Raw genomic sequence first — 19,399 nt, forward strand, 5'->3', positions numbered from 1 at the left:
AACTCCCAAATGTCAAGGTCTATTTTCCCCAACCTCCAGCAGTGTTCACATTTGGGCATATTGAATATTTGTGTCAAGTTTGGTCCAGATCTATCATTGTTTGAGTCCACAACGCTCTCTGTATGGAGGTGAACTACAACTCCAAAACTCAAGGACAGTGGCCACAAAACCCTTCCAGTATTTTCTGTTGGTCATGGGAGTTCTGTGTGCCAAGTTTGGTTCCATTCCATTGTTGGTGGAGTTCAGAATGCTCTTTGATTGGAGGCGAACTATAACTCCCAGCAACTACACTCCCAAATGACAAAACCAGTCCCCCCCCCCCCCCCCGCAAGCCCACCAATATTCAAATTTGGGCATATCGGGTATTTTTGCCAAATCTGGTCCAGTGAATGAAAATATATCCTGCATATCAGATATTTACATTACAATTCATAGTACTCACAAAAGTACAGTTGTGAAGTAGCAACTGAAATAATGTTATGGTTGGGGTCACCACAACATGAGGAACTGTATTAAGGGTCCGTGGCATTAGAAAGGTTGAGAAACACTGCTATAAAGGATTACAATTTGTCAGAACCCATCTTTGGTATCATATATTCTTTAGACTGTTGTCAATTAATAACAGCTTGGTGATTTGCATGGGCAGGAACGATTTGATGGTGCGTTGTATCGTTTTAGGAGAGAGAGATGTCCAGTTCCATTGCTTTTCTGAGGCTTCTGTGGGTAGATTTTTATGAAATTTAAAAGAAAGAAAATAACACAAAATACGTTGTGCTTGTCTATGGAGTTTCCATTTAATCTTTATAATTAAACACTGCTGCTTCTAAGGTCTAGATATATTTCCTGGATGTGCCACTGCTTTTAATGCTGCCTCCAAAGCAGCTTGTGGCAGTAAACTCTTTAAACAGAACACATGCCATAAAATAACCTTGGCTCAACAAAGTTTTAAGCATAAAGATATAATTTCTCCTTAATGTTTAAATTTGAAATAATGCAGTTTAGGTTTAGTGTCTGGGAAACTGAAATGCTCCAAAGACCCAAATTGTCCACCTGGGGGCTGGGATGCCGCACCTTTGTTTTCAGATAGTTCAGTGTGCAAAGGCTTTATTGCATCAAACAATAATTCAAAATTCTGTGCATAAAGTTACCTCCGGGCTATGTGTTTATGGTATATGCCTCCCTAGTCAACTTTCAGTCATGAATTTTGATTTACATTCTATTGCTACTATCACTCATCTTCAATGACATGACTGCATGGAGTGCCCTTACCTTCCCTCTGAAGTGGTACCTGTTGATCTACTCACATTTGCATGTTTTCGAACTGCTAGGTTGGCAGAAGCTGGGCCTAACAGCGGGAGCTCATCCTGCTCTCTGGATTCAAACTGCTAACCTTTTGGTCAGCAAGTTCAGCAGTTTAACCTGCTGTGCCACTGGGGGCTCCTATGTTGTGTCCAGAAACTGTTTATTATTGCAGATTTATTGATTGCTGGTTGTTATCCTCTTTTATATTATTATTGTAAGGTTGTTTTATTTTGTTTATGTTGTTGTTGATGTATTTTAATGTGTTTTATTTTAACTATTTTGATCGGGCTCATCCTCATGTAAGCCGCCCTGAGTCCCCCTCAGGGCGGCTTACATTATTATACGTTAATAATTATACGTATTATTAACGTATAATAATAAAGTTATTATTATACGTTATTTTTATTGTGTGTAACTATGTCTAAATACGGGAGCCCTTGGTGGCGCAGTGGGTTAAAGCGCTGAGCTGCTGAGCTTGTTGACTGAAAGGTCGCATGTTCAAATCCAGGGAGCAGCGTGAGTTTCCCCTGTGAGCCTCAGGTTCTGCCAACCTAGCAGTTCGAAAACATGCAAATGTGAGTAGATCAATAGGTACTGCTCCGACGGTATGGTAACGGCACTCCATGCAGTCATGCTGGCCACATGACCTTGGAGGTATCTACGGACAGCACCGGCTCTTTGGCTTAGAAATGGAGATGAGCACCAACCCCCCGAGTTGGACACAACTTCAATGTCACATTGAAGATGAGTCTGCATGTTTTCTGCTGCTCTGGAGACTTAGTGCCCTTCCAGGCAGGCCTTCTATCCCAGGATCTGATCCCAGGTTTTCTGCTTTAAATTGGATTATATAAATCCACACTGCCAGATAATCTGGGATAAACAGAAAACTTGGGATCAGATCCTGGGATATAGGGCCTGTCTGGAAGAGCCTCAAGGCCCCTTCCACACTGCGCCTATAAACCCAGGATATGATCCCAGATTACCTGCTTATCCCAGATTATCTGGCAGTGGAGACTCATATAATCCAGTTTAAATCAGATAATCTGAGATCAGATCCTGGGTTAAAGGGTAGTATAGAAAGAGCCTCAGGGCCCTTCCACACAGCCATATAACTCAGAATATCAAGGCAGAAAATCCCATTGTCTGCTTTGAACTGGGTTATCTGAGTCCACACTGCCACATATTCCAGTTCAAAGCAGATGTGGGATTTTTTGAGCTGTGTGGAAGAGGCCTCAAACATGGAGTAATGAATTCAAATGGCAGGAAAAGAGATAAGGAAGGACTCGCTAAGAGTAAGAGTTGTTCCAACATGTGGTGGAGGCTCCTTCTTTGGAGGTTTTAAACAGAGGTTGGATGACCATCTGTCTGGGGTGCTTTGAATGCAATTTTCCTACTTCCTGGCAGGGAGTTGGACTGGATGGCCCATGAGGTCTATGTTTCTACGTTGCCCGGGAGTGTGGTGAAGTCTCCTCCTCTGGAGGTTGGATTGGATGGCCATCTGTCAGGAGTGCTTTGATAAGTATGCATTCCTGCACAGAATGGGGGAGTGTAGTGAAGTCCCCTCCTCTGGAGGTTGGATTGGATGGCCATCTGTCAGGAGCGCTTTGATAAGTATGTATTCCTGCACAGAATGGGGGAGTGTGGTGAAATCTCCTATTCTGGAGATTGGGTTGGATGGCCATCTGTCAGGAGTGCTTTGATAAGTATGTATTCCTGCACAGAATGGGGGAGTGTGGTGAAATCTCCTATTCTGGAGATTGGGTTGGATGGCCATCTGTCAGGAGTGCTTTGATAAGTATGTATTCCTGCACAGAATGGAGGAGTGTGGTGAAATCTCCTATTCTGGAGATTGGGTTGGATGGCCATCTGTCAGGAGTGCTTTGATAAGTATGTATTCCTGCACAGAATGGGGGAGTGTGGTGAAGTCTCCTCCTCTGAAGGTTGGATTGGATGGCCATCTGTCAGGAGCGCTTTGATAAGTATGTATTCCTGCACAGAATGGGGGAATGTGGTGAAGTCTCCACCTCTGGAGATTTGAATTGGAGGGCCATCTGTCAGGAGTGCTTTGATAAGTATGTATTCCTGCACAGAATGGGGGGATGTGGTGAAGTCTCCTCCTCTGAAGGTTGGATTGGATGGCCATCTGTCAGGGGTGCTTTGATAAGTATGTATTCCTGCAGAGAATGGGGGACTGTGGTGAAGTCTCCTTCTCTGGAGACTTGAATTGGATGACCATCTGTCAGGAGTGTTTTGATAAGTATGTACTCCTCCACAGAATGGGGGAATGTGGTGAAGTCTCCTCCTCTGGAGATTTGAATTGGAGGGCCATCTGTCAGGAGTGCTTTGATAAGTTTATATTCCTGCACAGAACGGGGGACTGTGGTGAAGTCTCCTTCTCTGGAGACTTGAATTGGATGGCCATCTGTCAGGAGTGCTTGGATAAGTATGCATTCCTGCACAGAATGGGGGAACATGGTGAAGTCTGGAGGTTGGATTGGATGGCCATCTGTCAGGAGTGTTTTGTTAAGTATGTATTCTTCATAGAATGGGGTTGCACTGGATGGCCCTTTTGGGTGTCTCTTCCAACTCATAGGATTCCATTGAAACAAACGAGTCCTGTGCCTTTAAGGCTTGCCCGCACTGGCCTCAGCAGCGCTGCTCAGTTCTAGCGAAGCCACAGGTTGCCAGGAGCTGACGTCACTTCCCATGCGCCAAAGAGGGGCAGTCCTCTAGCCGTCCTGTTGTGGCATCGGCTTCGAATGGTGGCAGGACCCGGATGTTGATTCCTTCCCAGTGAGAGTTGCCTGCGTGCTGCAGAGGCGCAGAGGTGAGAGTTGGCTCCATAAGTTTTAGGGGGGAGAGGGGATTTGCATATTGTCATTAGCAGAGGCCAGGAGGGAGGACTAGGCCTTGGGGGCTTCCACACCACCCCCCATTAAAGAGTGGCAGGGCTTTCTCTAGTCAGATCTATGTCTGCATAGTATATAATATTATTAGGACATGCATGGGCAGAGTTGGGCCTTTGAGGGGTTTTGGACTCCAACTCCCACCATTCCTAACAGCTTCAGGCCCCTTTATTTTCCCCCTCAGCCGCTTAAGCGGCTGAGGGGGAAAATAAAGGGGCCTGAAGCTGTTAGGAATGGTGGGAGTTGAGTCCAAAACCCCTCAAAGACCCAACTCTGCCCATGCCTGTATTAGAAGCATAGACTTGGAAGGGACTATAAGAGCCATCTAGTCCAGCCCCCTGCCATGCAGGAAAAGCACAATCCTGTTGGAGCAGAAAGAAAATCAACATCAGTCCTCTTGGCTAGTTCTCCTGACAAAATATATTAGGAGCTGTGGACTCCCGACTCGGTATCCGAACCTCTTAAAAGAGCTAGACCCAAAAATAGTTGCTCAACGAGTATTGGATATAGAAGGCCAAAAAGACATTGCTACCCTCAGTAAAGCTGGCTCATTGAAATGGTTAAGCCGCTTTAAACACACTTTCCAAACAGCTCGATATCTAAAAACAGATATGCCAAAACACCTTAGGAGGGTATTTACCAGAGCTCGTTTTGAGCAGCTGGATTCAATGGTCAAGCACGGAAGGTTTAATCAGGGCCCATACAACGAACGAGTTTGTATTTGCGGAGCATCAGAGGTGGAGGATATCACACATGTTCTGCTCAACTGTGAGCTGTATAAGAAAGAGAGAGACCATTGCCTTGAACCATACATTATTCACAAAACACACTGGGACCCACATATTAAAACTTCATTTTTGTTGGCCGGCCAGAATCCTAAAATAACACACAAAACAGCCCTTTTTCTATTCAAAGCAACACAGCTGAGAATTGCACATTTAGAATCAATTGGGGTAAACTGTGGAGGTGACACAGATATTTGACCTGAACGGGATCTGCCAACAGTTTGTTTATTTTAACCTCTTTTATTTTAACCTCTCTTATACCGAGGGTTGTATGTTGTATGACTATGTGTTAAATGTGTTATGTGTTAAATGTGTTATGTGTTAAATGTTTTGATACGGCCAATAGGCCAATCAATAAAATGTATCTATCTATCACAATCTAAGCATCCCCGACAGATGAGAATCCAGCCTCTGTTTAAAAACTGCCAAAAAAGGTTTCTACCACACTATTGTTGTTTATATTATTATTATTATTATTTCTTATTCTTCATACCAGCCTCTTCTCATAGATCTAGACAGAGAACAACAATCTATATAAATAAAAATGTAATGTTCGTTTGTGGGATTAACATAACTCAAAAACCACTGGATGAATTGACACCAAATTTGGACACAATACACCTATCAGGCCAGCAAGTGGCCATCACTCATAAAAACACTGAAAAATAGCAGAAAAGACTTAAAAAGCCACTAAAAATTACATTACAACGGATGCACGAAACCACATATATATGGAAACACATATATACACATGTACACAACTATATACACACACATATATGCCTATTTACACACACAAAACACATATACACAGAAAGGGGGAAAGAAGGAAGGAGAGAAAGAGGGAAGGAGAGAAGGAAGGGTAGAGGAGAAAGGAAGGAGAGAAGGTAATAAAAAAGTGAAAGAAGGGAGGGAAGAGAGAGAGGGCAAGGAGAGAAAGAGGGAGGAAAGGAAGGAAATAAGGAAAGAAAGAGAGAAGGAAGGATGGAGCCAAAGAGCAAAGTAAGGGAGGAAATAAACAGGTAGAGAAGGAAGAAAGAAGAAGGGAAAGAAAAAGAAGGGAAGGAAGGAGGGAAAAAGGAGGGAAGGTTGGCCACAGCAACGCGTGGCGGATTCAGTTAGTCTATATAAATAAAAATGTAATGTTTGTTTGTGGGATTAACATAACTAAAAAAACAACTGGATGAACTGACACCAAATTTGGACACAATACACCTATCAGGCCAACGGGTGACCATCACTCATGCAAACACTGAAAAATACAACGGAAGGGACTTAAAAAGTCAAAAAAGCAGAACGACGCTACAGCACATGGGCAAAAACAATTCCACCTGGCAAACAAAACACACAATAGCATATCCAGACTCTCTTTTGGACTACAGTTCCCAGTATCACCTAGACCCGGCCCTTTAGAAGAGGAGGATGATCCAAATGCACTGCTTCCAACCTGCAAGCTTTCTTCTCCTCGGATTTCTTTGAGAGCATCCCAATCCCTGCGTTTTTCCAATTTCCTATTCCTGGACGGCAACTCCTCCAGATAGATAGATTACATAGAGATGAGTAGGTAGGTAGATAGATCGATCAGGAGGACTGCTGGGAGTTACAGTCCAAGAATAGGTAGAGAAGAAAGAACTGTGTCTCCTGCCATTTAACTCTGCTGATAATCATTGTTTTCAGTAGTATCAAAGAGAAAAGAAAAAACTTTTGATTGTTCACTTTCCCTATACCATGCACAATTTTGTACTTCACCTGTTTTCTAACCTAAACCTATAATTTTAGGGGTGTTGTTTCTGCCCTTTGCATCATTGGAACATCCCTTTTAAAATACACTTTTTACCTTTAAAATATTCTGTAAGGCATAAACATGCACTGACTATAACTGTATTCAATAAAAGTATTTGCTATACCTTACCCTACTATGCCATTCCAAGTATAAAGTACCATACATTTCTATAATGGGTTGCTGTAATTTTCTTGGGCTGTATGGCCTTGCTCCAGAAGCAGGCATCCTCAGAGAGTCCTCACAACCTCCGAGGATGCCTGCCATAGATGCAGGCAAAGTGTCAGGAGAGAATGATTCTGTAACATGGCCATACAACCCAAAAAACTTACAGCAACTCAATGATTCAGGACATAAAAGCCTTTGACAATACATTTCTATAACGACTGTATAGTTTTATTTTTTATTCATTTTCTAACAAATACAACCAGCTTATATTAAATTTGGATAAAGGTGGGAAGATTGCACAAGTCTGCCAGAGGGAAAAACTGTTTAAATTATTGCAGCTCTATTTAATTTATTTTTAAGGGCTGAAAAACCCGATCGAATTGCTGTGCCACACATCATTCTTTCACATATTTACTATTTTTATCAATTCAGTTGTTACTCTGTTTTGATCACATGCTGATGTCCCAGCGTGGTTTCCTTTATTGCTTTTGAATGAATGGGCTGTTGTTTTTCAAAGCAGCGGATTAAAGTGTTTTGAAAACCTATGGCTGGATCTGCAGTGTCACACAGTACAGTTTGGAAATACATCATATGGTCTGATGAAAGCTAAATATGATGGTGAAAATATGAGGCCATTTTTGGATTTACCAAAGCAAATTCCTATATTAGTATATGTTTAAAAAGGTTTTATGACTTTCAATTTTGCCTCACATTAATTTGTTGGGGTAACATAGTTTAGTTCTAAACCTGTGGGTCCCCAGGTGTTATGGCCTACAACTCCCAGAAATCCCTGCCAGTTTACCAGCTGTTAGGATTTTTGGGAGCTGAAGGCCAAAACATCTGGGGACCCACAGGTTGAGAACCACTTTAGATGGTACCTAGTGAGTTCATTTTAGAAGTGTCCATTAGGAGGAATTGTTATGAAAGGTGGTAATATATTGTAAGACATGGAAAAACTACCTGAAATATGGCTTATATATTTTTGTATTCTTCCCCGCTCCAGTCTTCACTGGCCACAATCCAAAGTAAACAAAAACATTTCTACAACCGAATTTCTATATTTCTTTCTCAGAACCTGAATTTTCATTAAGCCTTTTATTGTGTGAGTGTTTTCAAGTAGGATGTTGCAGCAGAGTATGCAATGATTTTTGTTAATCTGCTGTACTTTTCTGTGGGATTATTTCAGTGTCTCGATTGCATTATAGTAGAATATATATTTATGCAGAGATACAAGAAATGTGTATATACACTGCTATCTCATATGTCCGTCTGTACTGCAAAGATGGCACCAGCAGCTGCTTGTTTACAAACTTTGACTTGGGTTGTGTTTGGTGGAGATAAGGACCTTATCAACCATTTTGCTTTCCAGAAAGTTGAGCAGTCTGAAGACATGGGTTTTGGAAGCATAAAGGGTTCTCTATCTTCCTTTGAGTTGGTTTTTCTTTCCGTAGGTCCATTATGTCAAAACGCAAGGTGACCTTTGAAGACCAAGGCGATGAAGATGAAGAGGAAATGAGTTTGCCAAAGAAGAAGGTATGACAAAGGAAACCCTTTACCCCTCCCTTAATACCATTTTTTAAGAAAAAATAGTGGCGTAGCATGGTGTTAGCATTGGCTCTCTAGAGTTCAGTTCCATATAGAAGCCCACTGGGTGATCTTGGCAAGTTACACTTTCTCAGCCCCACAAAATTGCATAAGGTTGCTATAAGTCAGAAAAAAACTTGAAGGTAAACCAAAACAATAATAGCCTTACTGAGGGCCCTTCCACACAGCCCTATATCCCAAGATATCAAGGCAGGAAATCCCACATTATCTGAGTGTGAACTCAGATAGCCCAGTTCAAAACAAGTATTGTGGGATTTTCTGCCTTGATATTCTGGGATATTGGGCTGTGTGAAAGGGTCCTAAGTCTGGATCTTTGTAGTGCAATTTCTATCCTCTTAAGAATGTCTTGTGTCATGGTAGTTGTAGTCAAAACACCTGGAAGGACCATGATGGTAGGAGGCTGTTCTGTCACTTGGCATTTAAGGCCCCTTCCACACAGCTGAATAAAATTCCACATTATATGCTTTGAATTGGATTATATGGCAGTGTGGACTCAGATAATCCAGTTCAAAACATATTGTAGGATTTTCTACCTTGATATTCTGGGTTATATGAGTGATATCTAGCTAACGTTTCTACAGCATGTTAATATTTGGAAACTATATTTATTTCAATGCATATTCTTTCTAGAAAATGGCCCTGAGTATGAATGATTTTAAAAGATAGAAGGAGGAAAGTATTGATAGTTGTCTATTACCCCTAGTATCAGAGATGATGGCTCCCACTGTTAGTTGTTGGGTACACAAGTGGGAGTTGTTGGTCTTCTTACACTCATGTTTTGGGATGTCGCTTTCAGTAGGCATTTGGGTAGCCATTGTCAGATGAAAACAACTCGATGAGCCTTCTTGGTTCCCATATTGTTCTTACAACAGAGGTAAACCACTAACCCAGTGGTTTACCAGCTGTTAGGATTTCTGGGAGTGGAAAGCCAAAACATCTGGGACCCACAGGTTGAGAACCATTGTGCTAATCTGAAGATGCATCATTTCTTCATTATTTTCTCTCTCCTGATCAGCTTGTAGAACCTGCCATTGGCGGGCCAGGTAGCCGTTTTAAAGGCAAACACTCATTAGACAGTGATGAGGAAGATGACGAAGAAGAGGAAGGACGAGGCAGTAAATATGACATCTTGGCATCAGACGATGTGGAGGGTATGTATGAGACGATGTATTTGATTCATTGGGATTTAATATTCTAAAATGCTGTACCGATAAGAGGGGGTGTTTGGATTTCAGATGCCACCAGTGTGGATAAGACTGCCCTTATGGCATCTAAGTGACTGCACAGCTCTTTTAGTGCCTCATAATAACTGCAAAGATTAAGTGTTCAAAAGCAAATTGAATATGTTTTGAGTTGCTGTGTGACTGTATGGCCATGTTCCAGAAGCATTCTCTCCTGGTGTTTCACCCACATCTATGGCAAGCATCTTCAGAGGTTCGAGTTTTTAATTCTGTTAGCCTAATTCTAAAATCACGACAGTAAAGAAAGAACAACAATCAAAAACAGGGGAATTCCAGACAAGAATCAATCAGGGCCAGCTAACACCTCCCAACAAAAGATTCACCCAAGCTAGGTTTTGAAGCTGTAAGACCATTAAATGCTAATCAAGGTGGCCATTTGCAGCATTCACACCTGCCTCAAGCAGACAAGAGTTCTTTCTCCCATCCTAGACATTCCACAGATATATAAACCCCATTTGTCTAGTTTCCAACAGACCTCACAACCTCTGAGGATGCCTGCCATAGATGAGGGTGAAACATCAGAAGGGAATGCTTCTGGAAGATGGCCAAACAGCCTGGAAAACTCACAGCAACCCAGTGATTCCAGCCACGAAAGGCTTCGACAACACATTGGAGTATGTTTTGTCAGCAATTCTTAAAACAGGAGGGGCTGTTATTGGAGAGTGCTTTATCAAACATTGATCCCCCTCCCCTTTCATTTCACGCTTGTAGGACAGGAATCTGCCACTATTGACTATGAAGAGGGTGTTCGGATCACCCCATTCAATTTGCAGGAAGAAATGGAAGAAGGCCATTTCGATTCAGAGGGCAACTACTTCTTGAAGAAAGAAGCGATGATTCGTGACAACTGGTTGGACAACATAGACTGGGTAAGACCGTCTGTATGGCTTACATGTAAAGCAGCCAGTACAAATATATCTGATCTCACATATGTCTAATTAAAGATGTGAAGACCTGGGGGAATCCCCAGAAGAAATCAGAAAACAATTAGGTCCCCATTGTGAAACCTTTTAAAGAAAGAAAATGTGAAAAACATTAGTATTAGTATCATGAAAAAAATATTTAAGACAAGCCGCTCATGTGTTTACTGCTCCAAAATCATTTCTAAAAACTGTGTAGGAGGGATATATTTATTGAAGCCTATGTATCATTTTAAATAACTATAACTTCTGCTCTTGGTTTCCTTTTTATGGGAAAGAGTATTTTATGCTCCATTGGGTACAAACATTTTAGATAACAACAACAACTTTATTTATATACCACCCTATCTCCCCAAGAGGACTCAGGGCAGTTTCCAACATAAGGCAAAACATTCAATTGTTAGAAAAGAAAACCATACAACAAAATTAAACATTATAAAATATAAACATAAAACCCTACTTTAAAAATCATAAAAAAATAAAATCCAAATTTACTTTTAATCCATCAGAAGAGTTCAAAATACTAGTGGTCAGATTAAACAGAATGGATATGGCCAACTATGAAAGGGCTAGGCTAGGGCTAGTGCAAGAGAGTGTCATAGGGCCAGGGAAGTAGATAAAATACAGAGCAGGGTCCTAGCTGACAGCCAAGGGAAGGGCCTAGAGACTAATCATTCTCAAAAACCTGCCTAAACAACCAGGTTTTCAGATCCCTATGGAAGGAGGACAGTGTGGGGACTTGTCTAATCTCTCTGGGGTTCCAAAGTTTGGGTGCCACCACCGAGAAGGCTCCTTTCCTCATCCCTACCATCTGTGTTTGTGACAGTAATGGGAGTGAGAGGAGGGCCTCCCCGGGAGATCTTAGAGCCCGTGCCAGTTCATAGGGGAAAATGCGATCATGAAGATAGGTGGGGCCCAAACCGTTTAGAGCTTTGTAGGTCATAACCTGCCCCTTGAATTGAGACCAGCAACTTATCGGCAACCAGTGGAGCTGCTTTATTAGGGGCATTGTGTGCTCCCTATAGTTAGCTCCAGTTAGAAGCCTGGCTGTCAACTTTTGTAGCAGTTGGAGTTACTGGACCGTTTTCACATAGAGTGCATTGCAAGAATCCAATCTTGATGTAACCAAGGCGAAGACAACCTTGGCCATGTCCAACTTCTCGAGGTATGGTTGTAGCTGGTGCACAAACTTTAACTGTGCAAAGACCCTCCTGGCCACCACCAACACCTGAGCTTCAAGTATCAGCACTGCATCCAGGAGGACCCCCAAGCTGCGGATCTGTGTCCTCAGGGGGAGTGCAACCCCGTTGAGCACAGGTTGTCACCTGATACCCCGATCAGCCCCACGATTGCCCAGGGGGACCTCTATCTTGTCTGGATTAAGCTTCAACTTGTTAGCCCTCATCCAGTCCATCACAACTAGCAGGCACTGGTTTAGAGTCCAGGGGGCTTCCTTGGAATTCGGTGGAAAGAAGTAGTAGAGTGTCATCTGCATACAGATGGCACAGAATGCCAAAACTCTAGATGACCTCAGCCAGTGGTTTCATGTAGATGTTAAAAAACATTGGAGATAGAATAGAACCTTGTGGGACCCCACAGGTCAATAGTCAGGGGTCCAAACAAATATCCTCGAGCTTCACCAACTGGGTGCAATCCTCCAGGAAGGAGCAGAGCCACTGCAAAACAATATCCTCAAGGCCCATTTTGGAGAGCGGGCCCAGAAGGATAACATGGTTGATGGTATTGAAATAATACACAACCCAACCAAAAACACTTCTTGTGTCTTGGTTTGTAGCTCTGTTCCTGGGGTTATTTGGAATGCTGACTCAGAAAATTGCATAGACTGTATCCGCTCTAGTTTCTTCGATATGGTTATCTTGATTTACTAGGGCAAGCAGATGGCAACTGGTAGATAGTATATTTTCAGTATCTCAAAAACTAAATCTGATAGAGGGAAACCGGTGCCATTTTTGGAATTAGCAGGTCACGTTTACCCAGAAATAGAGATAACATCTGAGGTGTCAGAAGTGTGTGTTACCCTATGATATCCTTACTTACTTAGAATTCTTTGTCCTGACCATAAACACATTTTAATAGTACAGTATGTTGCTCAGTATAGTTCCCATCCTTCCTTCTAGGTTAAAATAAAAGAACAGCCTCCTGGTCGGAAGAAACCACCACTGAATTCTGAGGAAGACAACGGCGAAGGTGAAGAAGATGACCTTGAAATTGGCCAGACACCTTTAGGAAAGAAAGAGCTGTTAGAAGGGATGGTGGATTTGGTGCAACCTGGCGAGACGGTGGCTAGAGCCATTCAAAGGCTTGGAGACAGAGGTGGGCCCAAGAACAGCGGGCGTCAGCAGAAGCCCTGGAGCCGCCTCAAGGCAAACGAAGCAGAACCAGCCGAGCAAGGGGAGCCCCAGAAGTTTGGGTCACCAGAGCGGAAAGAGCAGCTGGAGCGCTTGTCTGGGCTGGCTGACCAAATGGTGGCCCGAGGCGTGTATGAGATTTACCAGGAGACCCGAGAAAAGCTGGCGCTGAGGCTCCGAGCGTTGGAGCATCCTCCTGTAGCGTCTTCCGGTGCTGAGCCGGAACTCGATATGTTTGCCGAAGATATTGATGAAGCAAAACTGGGAGAGAAGACGCCGGCAGGTGAGTGAGAGTCTTTCTGGCATGGAAAACACTGTGGAATTGGGATTATTTGAAGTGGAAACACAGAGAATGACATGAAATAATTCATTGCTAAACCATACTACTTCCTGAGGGAGGTTTTTTTTTAAAAAAAGAATTTTATTAGATTTTCCATAATACAACGAAAGAATGAGAACAATAACAATATAGAAAGAGAGAAAAAGATAAAAGTATATAAGGGGAAAAAAGTGAAAAATTTAAAAAAAATGAAGAAAAAGAAAAAAAAAACACAAAAAGGTACAAAAAGAAAAAGATAAAAAAGAAAATTGACTTCCATTCCATCTTCTTGGTTAATGTCTTTTTATTATTAAAAAATATTCCCTAAAAAAGTAAATGTCTATTGTGTCTTCTATTTTTGCAATTTCTCCAGGTCACTGTGGAGGGGGTCCCAATTTGTTCTTTTTAACGTATTACCCATATTTTTTTTCTACAAAAAAGTCAATTCATCCATGTCCAGAATTTCCCTAATTTTTCCTATCCACTCTTCTATAGGTGGATTTAATTCTTGCTTCCATTTTCTTGCAAAGACAATTCTGGCAGCAGTTGTGATAAATGTAAAAAGCTTATCTTCTTGTTCATTTAGTTGTAGTCCTAGATCTGTAAACCCAAGTAAATAGTACTCTGGTTTTTTGTGAACTTTATTTTTAAAATCTTCTGTACTTCTTCATGTATTTCTGTCCAAAACTTGGATGCTACTTTACATGTCCACCACATATGGAAAAAGGATCCAAGTTGCTCATGGCATTTCCAACACTTATCTGAAGCTGTTTTATTCATTTTGGTTAATTGTTTAGGTGTGGTATACCATCTGTCTGAGGCAGGTTTGTGATGTCAAGGTTTTCTTTGTGCTTAGGAAGTAAATGGGTCATGGAAAAGGTCTGGTATTTTCTCTGTCTATGATGTTTAACAATGGAACTCATTGTGCTGTTTCAGAGTATGATGGAGGCTTCTTCTTTGGAGGCTTTTAAACAGAAGCTGAATGGTCATCTGTCAAGGCTGTTTTGATTTTGCTTTTCCCATATGACAGGGATTTGGATTGGATGGCCCATATGCTCACTCCCAACTCTGATTCTCAGGACCCTTCCACACTGCCTTTTATCCCAGAACCCGATCCCAGATTATCTCCTTTAAACTGGAATATATGAGTCCCCACTGCCAGATAATCTGGGATAAACAGATAACCTAGGATCAGATCCTGGGATAAAGGGGCAGTGTGGAAGGGCCTTATGTTTCTGGATGAATAGTGTTGATCAAAGAAAGCATCCAAACATCAGCTTCCCTGTATTTCTGTTCTTCGTTGTTCAGATTTATATGGAATTGGCATATGATATGTTTTAATGTTCTCCAACAGCGGGAAGCGAGGCTCAACGGCGGGATGATGATGACAACACTCTCTCTGAGGTGATGTGGGAATATAAATGGGAAAACACAAATTCATCTGAACTCTATGGCCCATTTAGCAGCTCACAGATGCAGGTAAGAGGTTGCGGGTGGAAGAAGCAGATTTCTCTTAATGTGTGTGAATATACATGCACACACATTGTTTTGCCCAGTTTTTACTGTCCTTGAACAAGTCAAACTGTCAGCTTCAGAGAAAGGCAAAAGCATACCTCATTTGAAAAAAAAAATGCAAAAAACTATGTGATAGTCTATAACTTATAAAACTATAAGTAAGATTTGGAAGACTTTGGAACTTCACAATAATGGATTGTTGACATAGTTTTAACACTGGGATCTGGATGGTCGTGGGCACAGAACAGGTGTGAAAATAAACTTCCTGGGAATCAGCTTGGTTGTCTTACCATATATACTCGAGTGTAAACTGACCCAAATATAAGCCGAGGCACATTATTTTACAACAAAAAACTGGGTAAACGTAATGATTTGAGTATAAACCAAGGGTGGGAAATGCAGTAGCTACTGGTACATTTCAAAATAAAAATAGTTGCCAATAAAATTACATTAATTGAGGCATCAGTAGGTCAAATCTTTTTGAATATTTACATGAAACTGTAATTTAGGACCGCCCAACTCTGATTAAACCATTATTCTAACCACCTTCAATGTAAATGTGCTTACATATCCTTCCAATAATAATAGAGTGAAATAATGGAAATATAATAATAACAATAATAAAGTAAAATAATAAATGTAATAATAAATAGAGTAAAATAATAAATGTAATAATAACAATAATAGAGTATAATAATGAATGTAATAATAAAAATAATAATAAAGTAAAATAATGCCCCTTGGTGTATTGGATTACACCGCTGAGCTGCTGAACTTGCTGACCAGAAGGTCGGTGGTTCGAATCTGGGAAGCCCCACCTTCTGCCAACTTAGCAGTTCAAAAGCATGCAAATGTGAGTACATCAATAGATACCGCTTCAGCGGGAAGGTAATGGAGCTGCATACAATCATGCTGGCCACATGACCTTGGCGATGTCTATGGAAAACACCAGGTCTTTGGCTTAGAAATGGAGATTTATTTATTATTATTTATTTACCTTACTTATATACCGCTGTTCTCAGCCCGAAGGCGACTCACAGCGGTTGACAACAAATACGAACAGCAAAAATTCAGTGCTACAGTATAGAAACAGTTAACAACCTAACACATTACACAATTAATAAACAGTTACTACAATACCCATTCACTGTCGTCTCGTCATCAAAAACATGTTCCAGATTCATCATCCATTGTTCCATTCCAGTGTTCATTAACCAATCATTGCACTAATTATTCGAACGCCTGCTCAAACAGCCAGATCTTCACTTTTTTGTGGAATACCATTAGAGATGGTGCTAGTCTAATATCCGTAGGAAGGGCGTTCCACAGCCGAGAAGGCCCTATCTCTCGTCCCCGCCAGCCGAGCTTGAGAAGCAGGCGGGATCGAGAGCAGGGTCTCTCCGGAAGATCTCAAAGTCCTGGTGGGTTCATAGGCAGAGATGCGGTCGGATAGGTAGCTTGGGCTGGAACCATTTAGGGCTTTAAAGGCCAACGGCAGCACTTTGAATTCAGCCCGGTAGCAGATCGGTAGCCAGTGGAGTTGGCGCAACAGTGGGGTTGTATGCTCCCTGCGCTCCGCTCCTGTTAAAATCATGGCTGCCGAGCGTTGGACTAGTTGGAGCTTCCGAGCTGTTGGGCAACCCCACGTAGAGAGCGTTGCAGTAGTCTAAACGGGATGTAACCAGAGCGTGGACTACCGTGGCCAAGTCAGACTTCCCAAGGTACGGGCGCAGCTGGCGCACAAGCTTTAGCTGTGCAAATGCTCCCCTGGTCACCGCCGAAACCTGGGGTTCCAGGCTCAGCGATGAGTCCAGGGTCACACCCAAGCTGCGAACCTGCGTCTTCAGGGGGAGTGCGGCCCCATCCAACACAGGCTGTAACCCTATGCCCCGTTCGGCCTTGCGACTGACCAGGAGTACCTCTGTCTTGTCTGGATTCAATTTCAATTTGTTCGCCCTCATCCAGACCGTCACAGCGGCCAAGCACCGGTTCAGGACCTGGACAGCCTCCTTAGTAGCAGGTGGAAAGGAGTGACAGAGTTGGACATCATCCGCGTACAGATGACACCGTACCCCGAAACTCCGGATGATCTCCCCCAGCGGCTTCATGTAGATGTTAAACAACATGGGAGACAATATTGAGCTCTGAGGAACCCCACAAGACAATGGTTGTGGGATTGAGCAGGTGTCCCCCAACAACACCTTCTGAGATCGACCCTCTAGGAATGACCGAAGCCACTGCAGAACAGTACCTCCAAGACCCATCCCCGCGAGGCGTTCCAGAAGAATACCATGGTCGACGGTATCGAAGGCCGCTGAGAGGTCCAGCAGCACCAACAGGGACACACTCCCCCTGTCGAGCTCCCGGCGCAGATCATCCACTAAGGCAACCAAGGCTGTCTCGGTACCATGTCCCGGCCTAAAGCCAGAATGTGCCAGGTCTAGATAATCCGTGTCTACCAAGAATACCTGGAGTTGTGAGGCCACCACACGTTCCAAGACTTTGCCCAAGAAGGGGAGATTGGAAACTGGCCGATAGTTGTCGAATTGAGTGGGGTCCAGTGATGGTTTCTTCAACAGCGGTTTTATTATAGCTTGTTTTAAGCTCGCTGGAATCTTGCCTTCCCGAAGGGAAGCATTAACCACCACCTTAACCCACTCAGCCAATCCCCCTCTGGCCTCCTTTAGAAGCCAGTATGGGCAGGGGTCTAGGATGGACGTGGTAGGCCTCATTCCTCCAAGTATCTTGTCCACATCCTCGGGTTTCACCAATTGAAATGAATCCATCAAAACTGGACAAGCAGGTGCTCGTGTTACATCCTCAGAGACTGCATTTAACGTGGTATCCAGACCAGAACGGATCAAAGCGACTTTGTCTGCAAAGAACTGAGCAAAAGCTTCACAGCGAGAAGTCGAATCGTCTTCTTAAAAGGCCTCCCTCCAAGAGTTGGACACGACTTAATGTCATGGGGATACCTTTACCATTATCTTTTATACATTAAAATAAAGTAAATGTAACATCATCATCAACAACAGAGTAAAATACTATATAACTTTGATTCAAGTATAAGCCAAGGGGGGCTTTTTCAGCCTAAAAAGGTTGAAAAACCTGGCTTATATTAGAGTATATATGATACTTGATATGCCAGCATTAATTGCTTTAATAGAATAATAATCTTTATTTAATACCCTGCCACCATCTCCACAATGGAGACTCGGGGCGGCTTACATGAGGCCAAGCCCAACAGCATATTACAATAAAATAAAACCAAAACACAGTAACAACACAGTAAAATACATACAACATACATGAAGTACATAGAACATTTGTTGGTTACAGTTGTTACTTCCTTCAGTGCTTCTTGGGTCTATTGTTTCCTCGCTTAGGCATCAGTTTCCTTTCCTTTCTCACATTCTCTTCTCCTGTATCCCTCCAGGACTGGGTGTCTCAGGGCTATTTCCCTGACGGGGTTTACTGCCGGAAAGTGGAAAATTCTGAGGGCCAGTTCTACAACTCCAAGCGCATTGACTTCGACCTCTACACGTGATCGGAACCCGCCTCCTGCCCCACGGAATGAAAGACATGGCACTCGACCCAGTGGCAGAATGAAAGACCTTGCCGGACTTTAGGGAGTGGGGACTGAGGAGGGGAGGGTTTTCTCTGTGTGTATGTGTGTGTGTGTGCGCGCATTCGTGTGTTTGCAGAGAAGAGAAGAGGCTTGATTCATCATCTAATCCTGGAGATGTTTCAGATTTGTGGAGAAATAAAAGAATCAGCCTGGTACTGGGTCGGTCGGTCTACTGTTTCCTTGATGGCAATTGCATCCCTTAATTAGTTGGGAAAACAGGTACAAGCCATCAAGTCTTCTTCCGCCTCTAGCCCAGTTTTCTAGTTCTTTACTTTCTATACATGGAAGGCTTAATTTGCTTCTAAACACAAAGCTCGTGCCTTGTTTCATGTTCAAACCCACAATGTTACTTTTTGCTGCTATGCTACCACCTTTGGTGCCAGTAGCAATGTTTGGTTCCTTATGAATTTCACACAAACATAGCCAATATGTTATTTAAGGCTTTCATGGCCAGAATCACTAGGTTGCTGTGAGTTTTCCTGACTGTATGGCCATGTTCCAGAAGCATTCTCTCCTGATGTTTCACCCACATCTATGGCAAGCATGCTCAGAGGTTGTGAAGTCTGTTGGAAACTAGACAAGTGAGGTTTATATGTCTGTGGAATGTCCTGGGTGGGAGAAAGAACTCTTGTCTGAATGTTGCAGTTGATCACATTGATTAGCATTGAATAAGCTTGCTTCAAGGCTTGGCTGTTTCCTGCCCGGGGGAATCCTTTGTTGGGAGGTGATTAGCTGGCCCTAATTGTTTCTTGTCTGGAATTCCTCTATTTTTTAGTGTTGCTCTTTGTTTACTGCCCTGATTATAGAGTTTTTTAAATACCGGTAGCCAGATTTTGATCATTTTCATGGTTTCCTCCTTTC

General features: G+C 42.6%; 1 protein-coding gene across 1 annotated transcript; it reads left to right on the forward strand.

Annotated features, from left to right (window-relative positions):
* Positions 1-4,006: 4,006 nt before the first annotated feature.
* On the forward strand, positions 4,007-18,693 carry CD2BP2 (CD2 cytoplasmic tail binding protein 2). Its single transcript, XM_067469832.1, has 7 exons — positions 4,007-4,129; positions 8,393-8,474; positions 9,562-9,697; positions 10,499-10,656; positions 12,846-13,359; positions 14,750-14,874; positions 18,347-18,693. Exons 2-7 carry the CDS (start codon positions 8,400-8,402, stop codon positions 18,455-18,457), a joined length of 1,119 nt encoding a protein of 372 aa, XP_067325933.1. The 5' UTR covers positions 4,007-4,129; positions 8,393-8,399; the 3' UTR covers positions 18,458-18,693.
* The last annotated feature ends 706 nt before the right edge of the window (positions 18,694-19,399 follow it).

Source organism: Anolis sagrei, chromosome 6 (assembly GCF_037176765.1).
Source record: "Anolis sagrei isolate rAnoSag1 chromosome 6, rAnoSag1.mat, whole genome shotgun sequence".
Lineage (NCBI taxonomy): Eukaryota > Metazoa > Chordata > Lepidosauria > Squamata > Dactyloidae > Anolis > Anolis sagrei.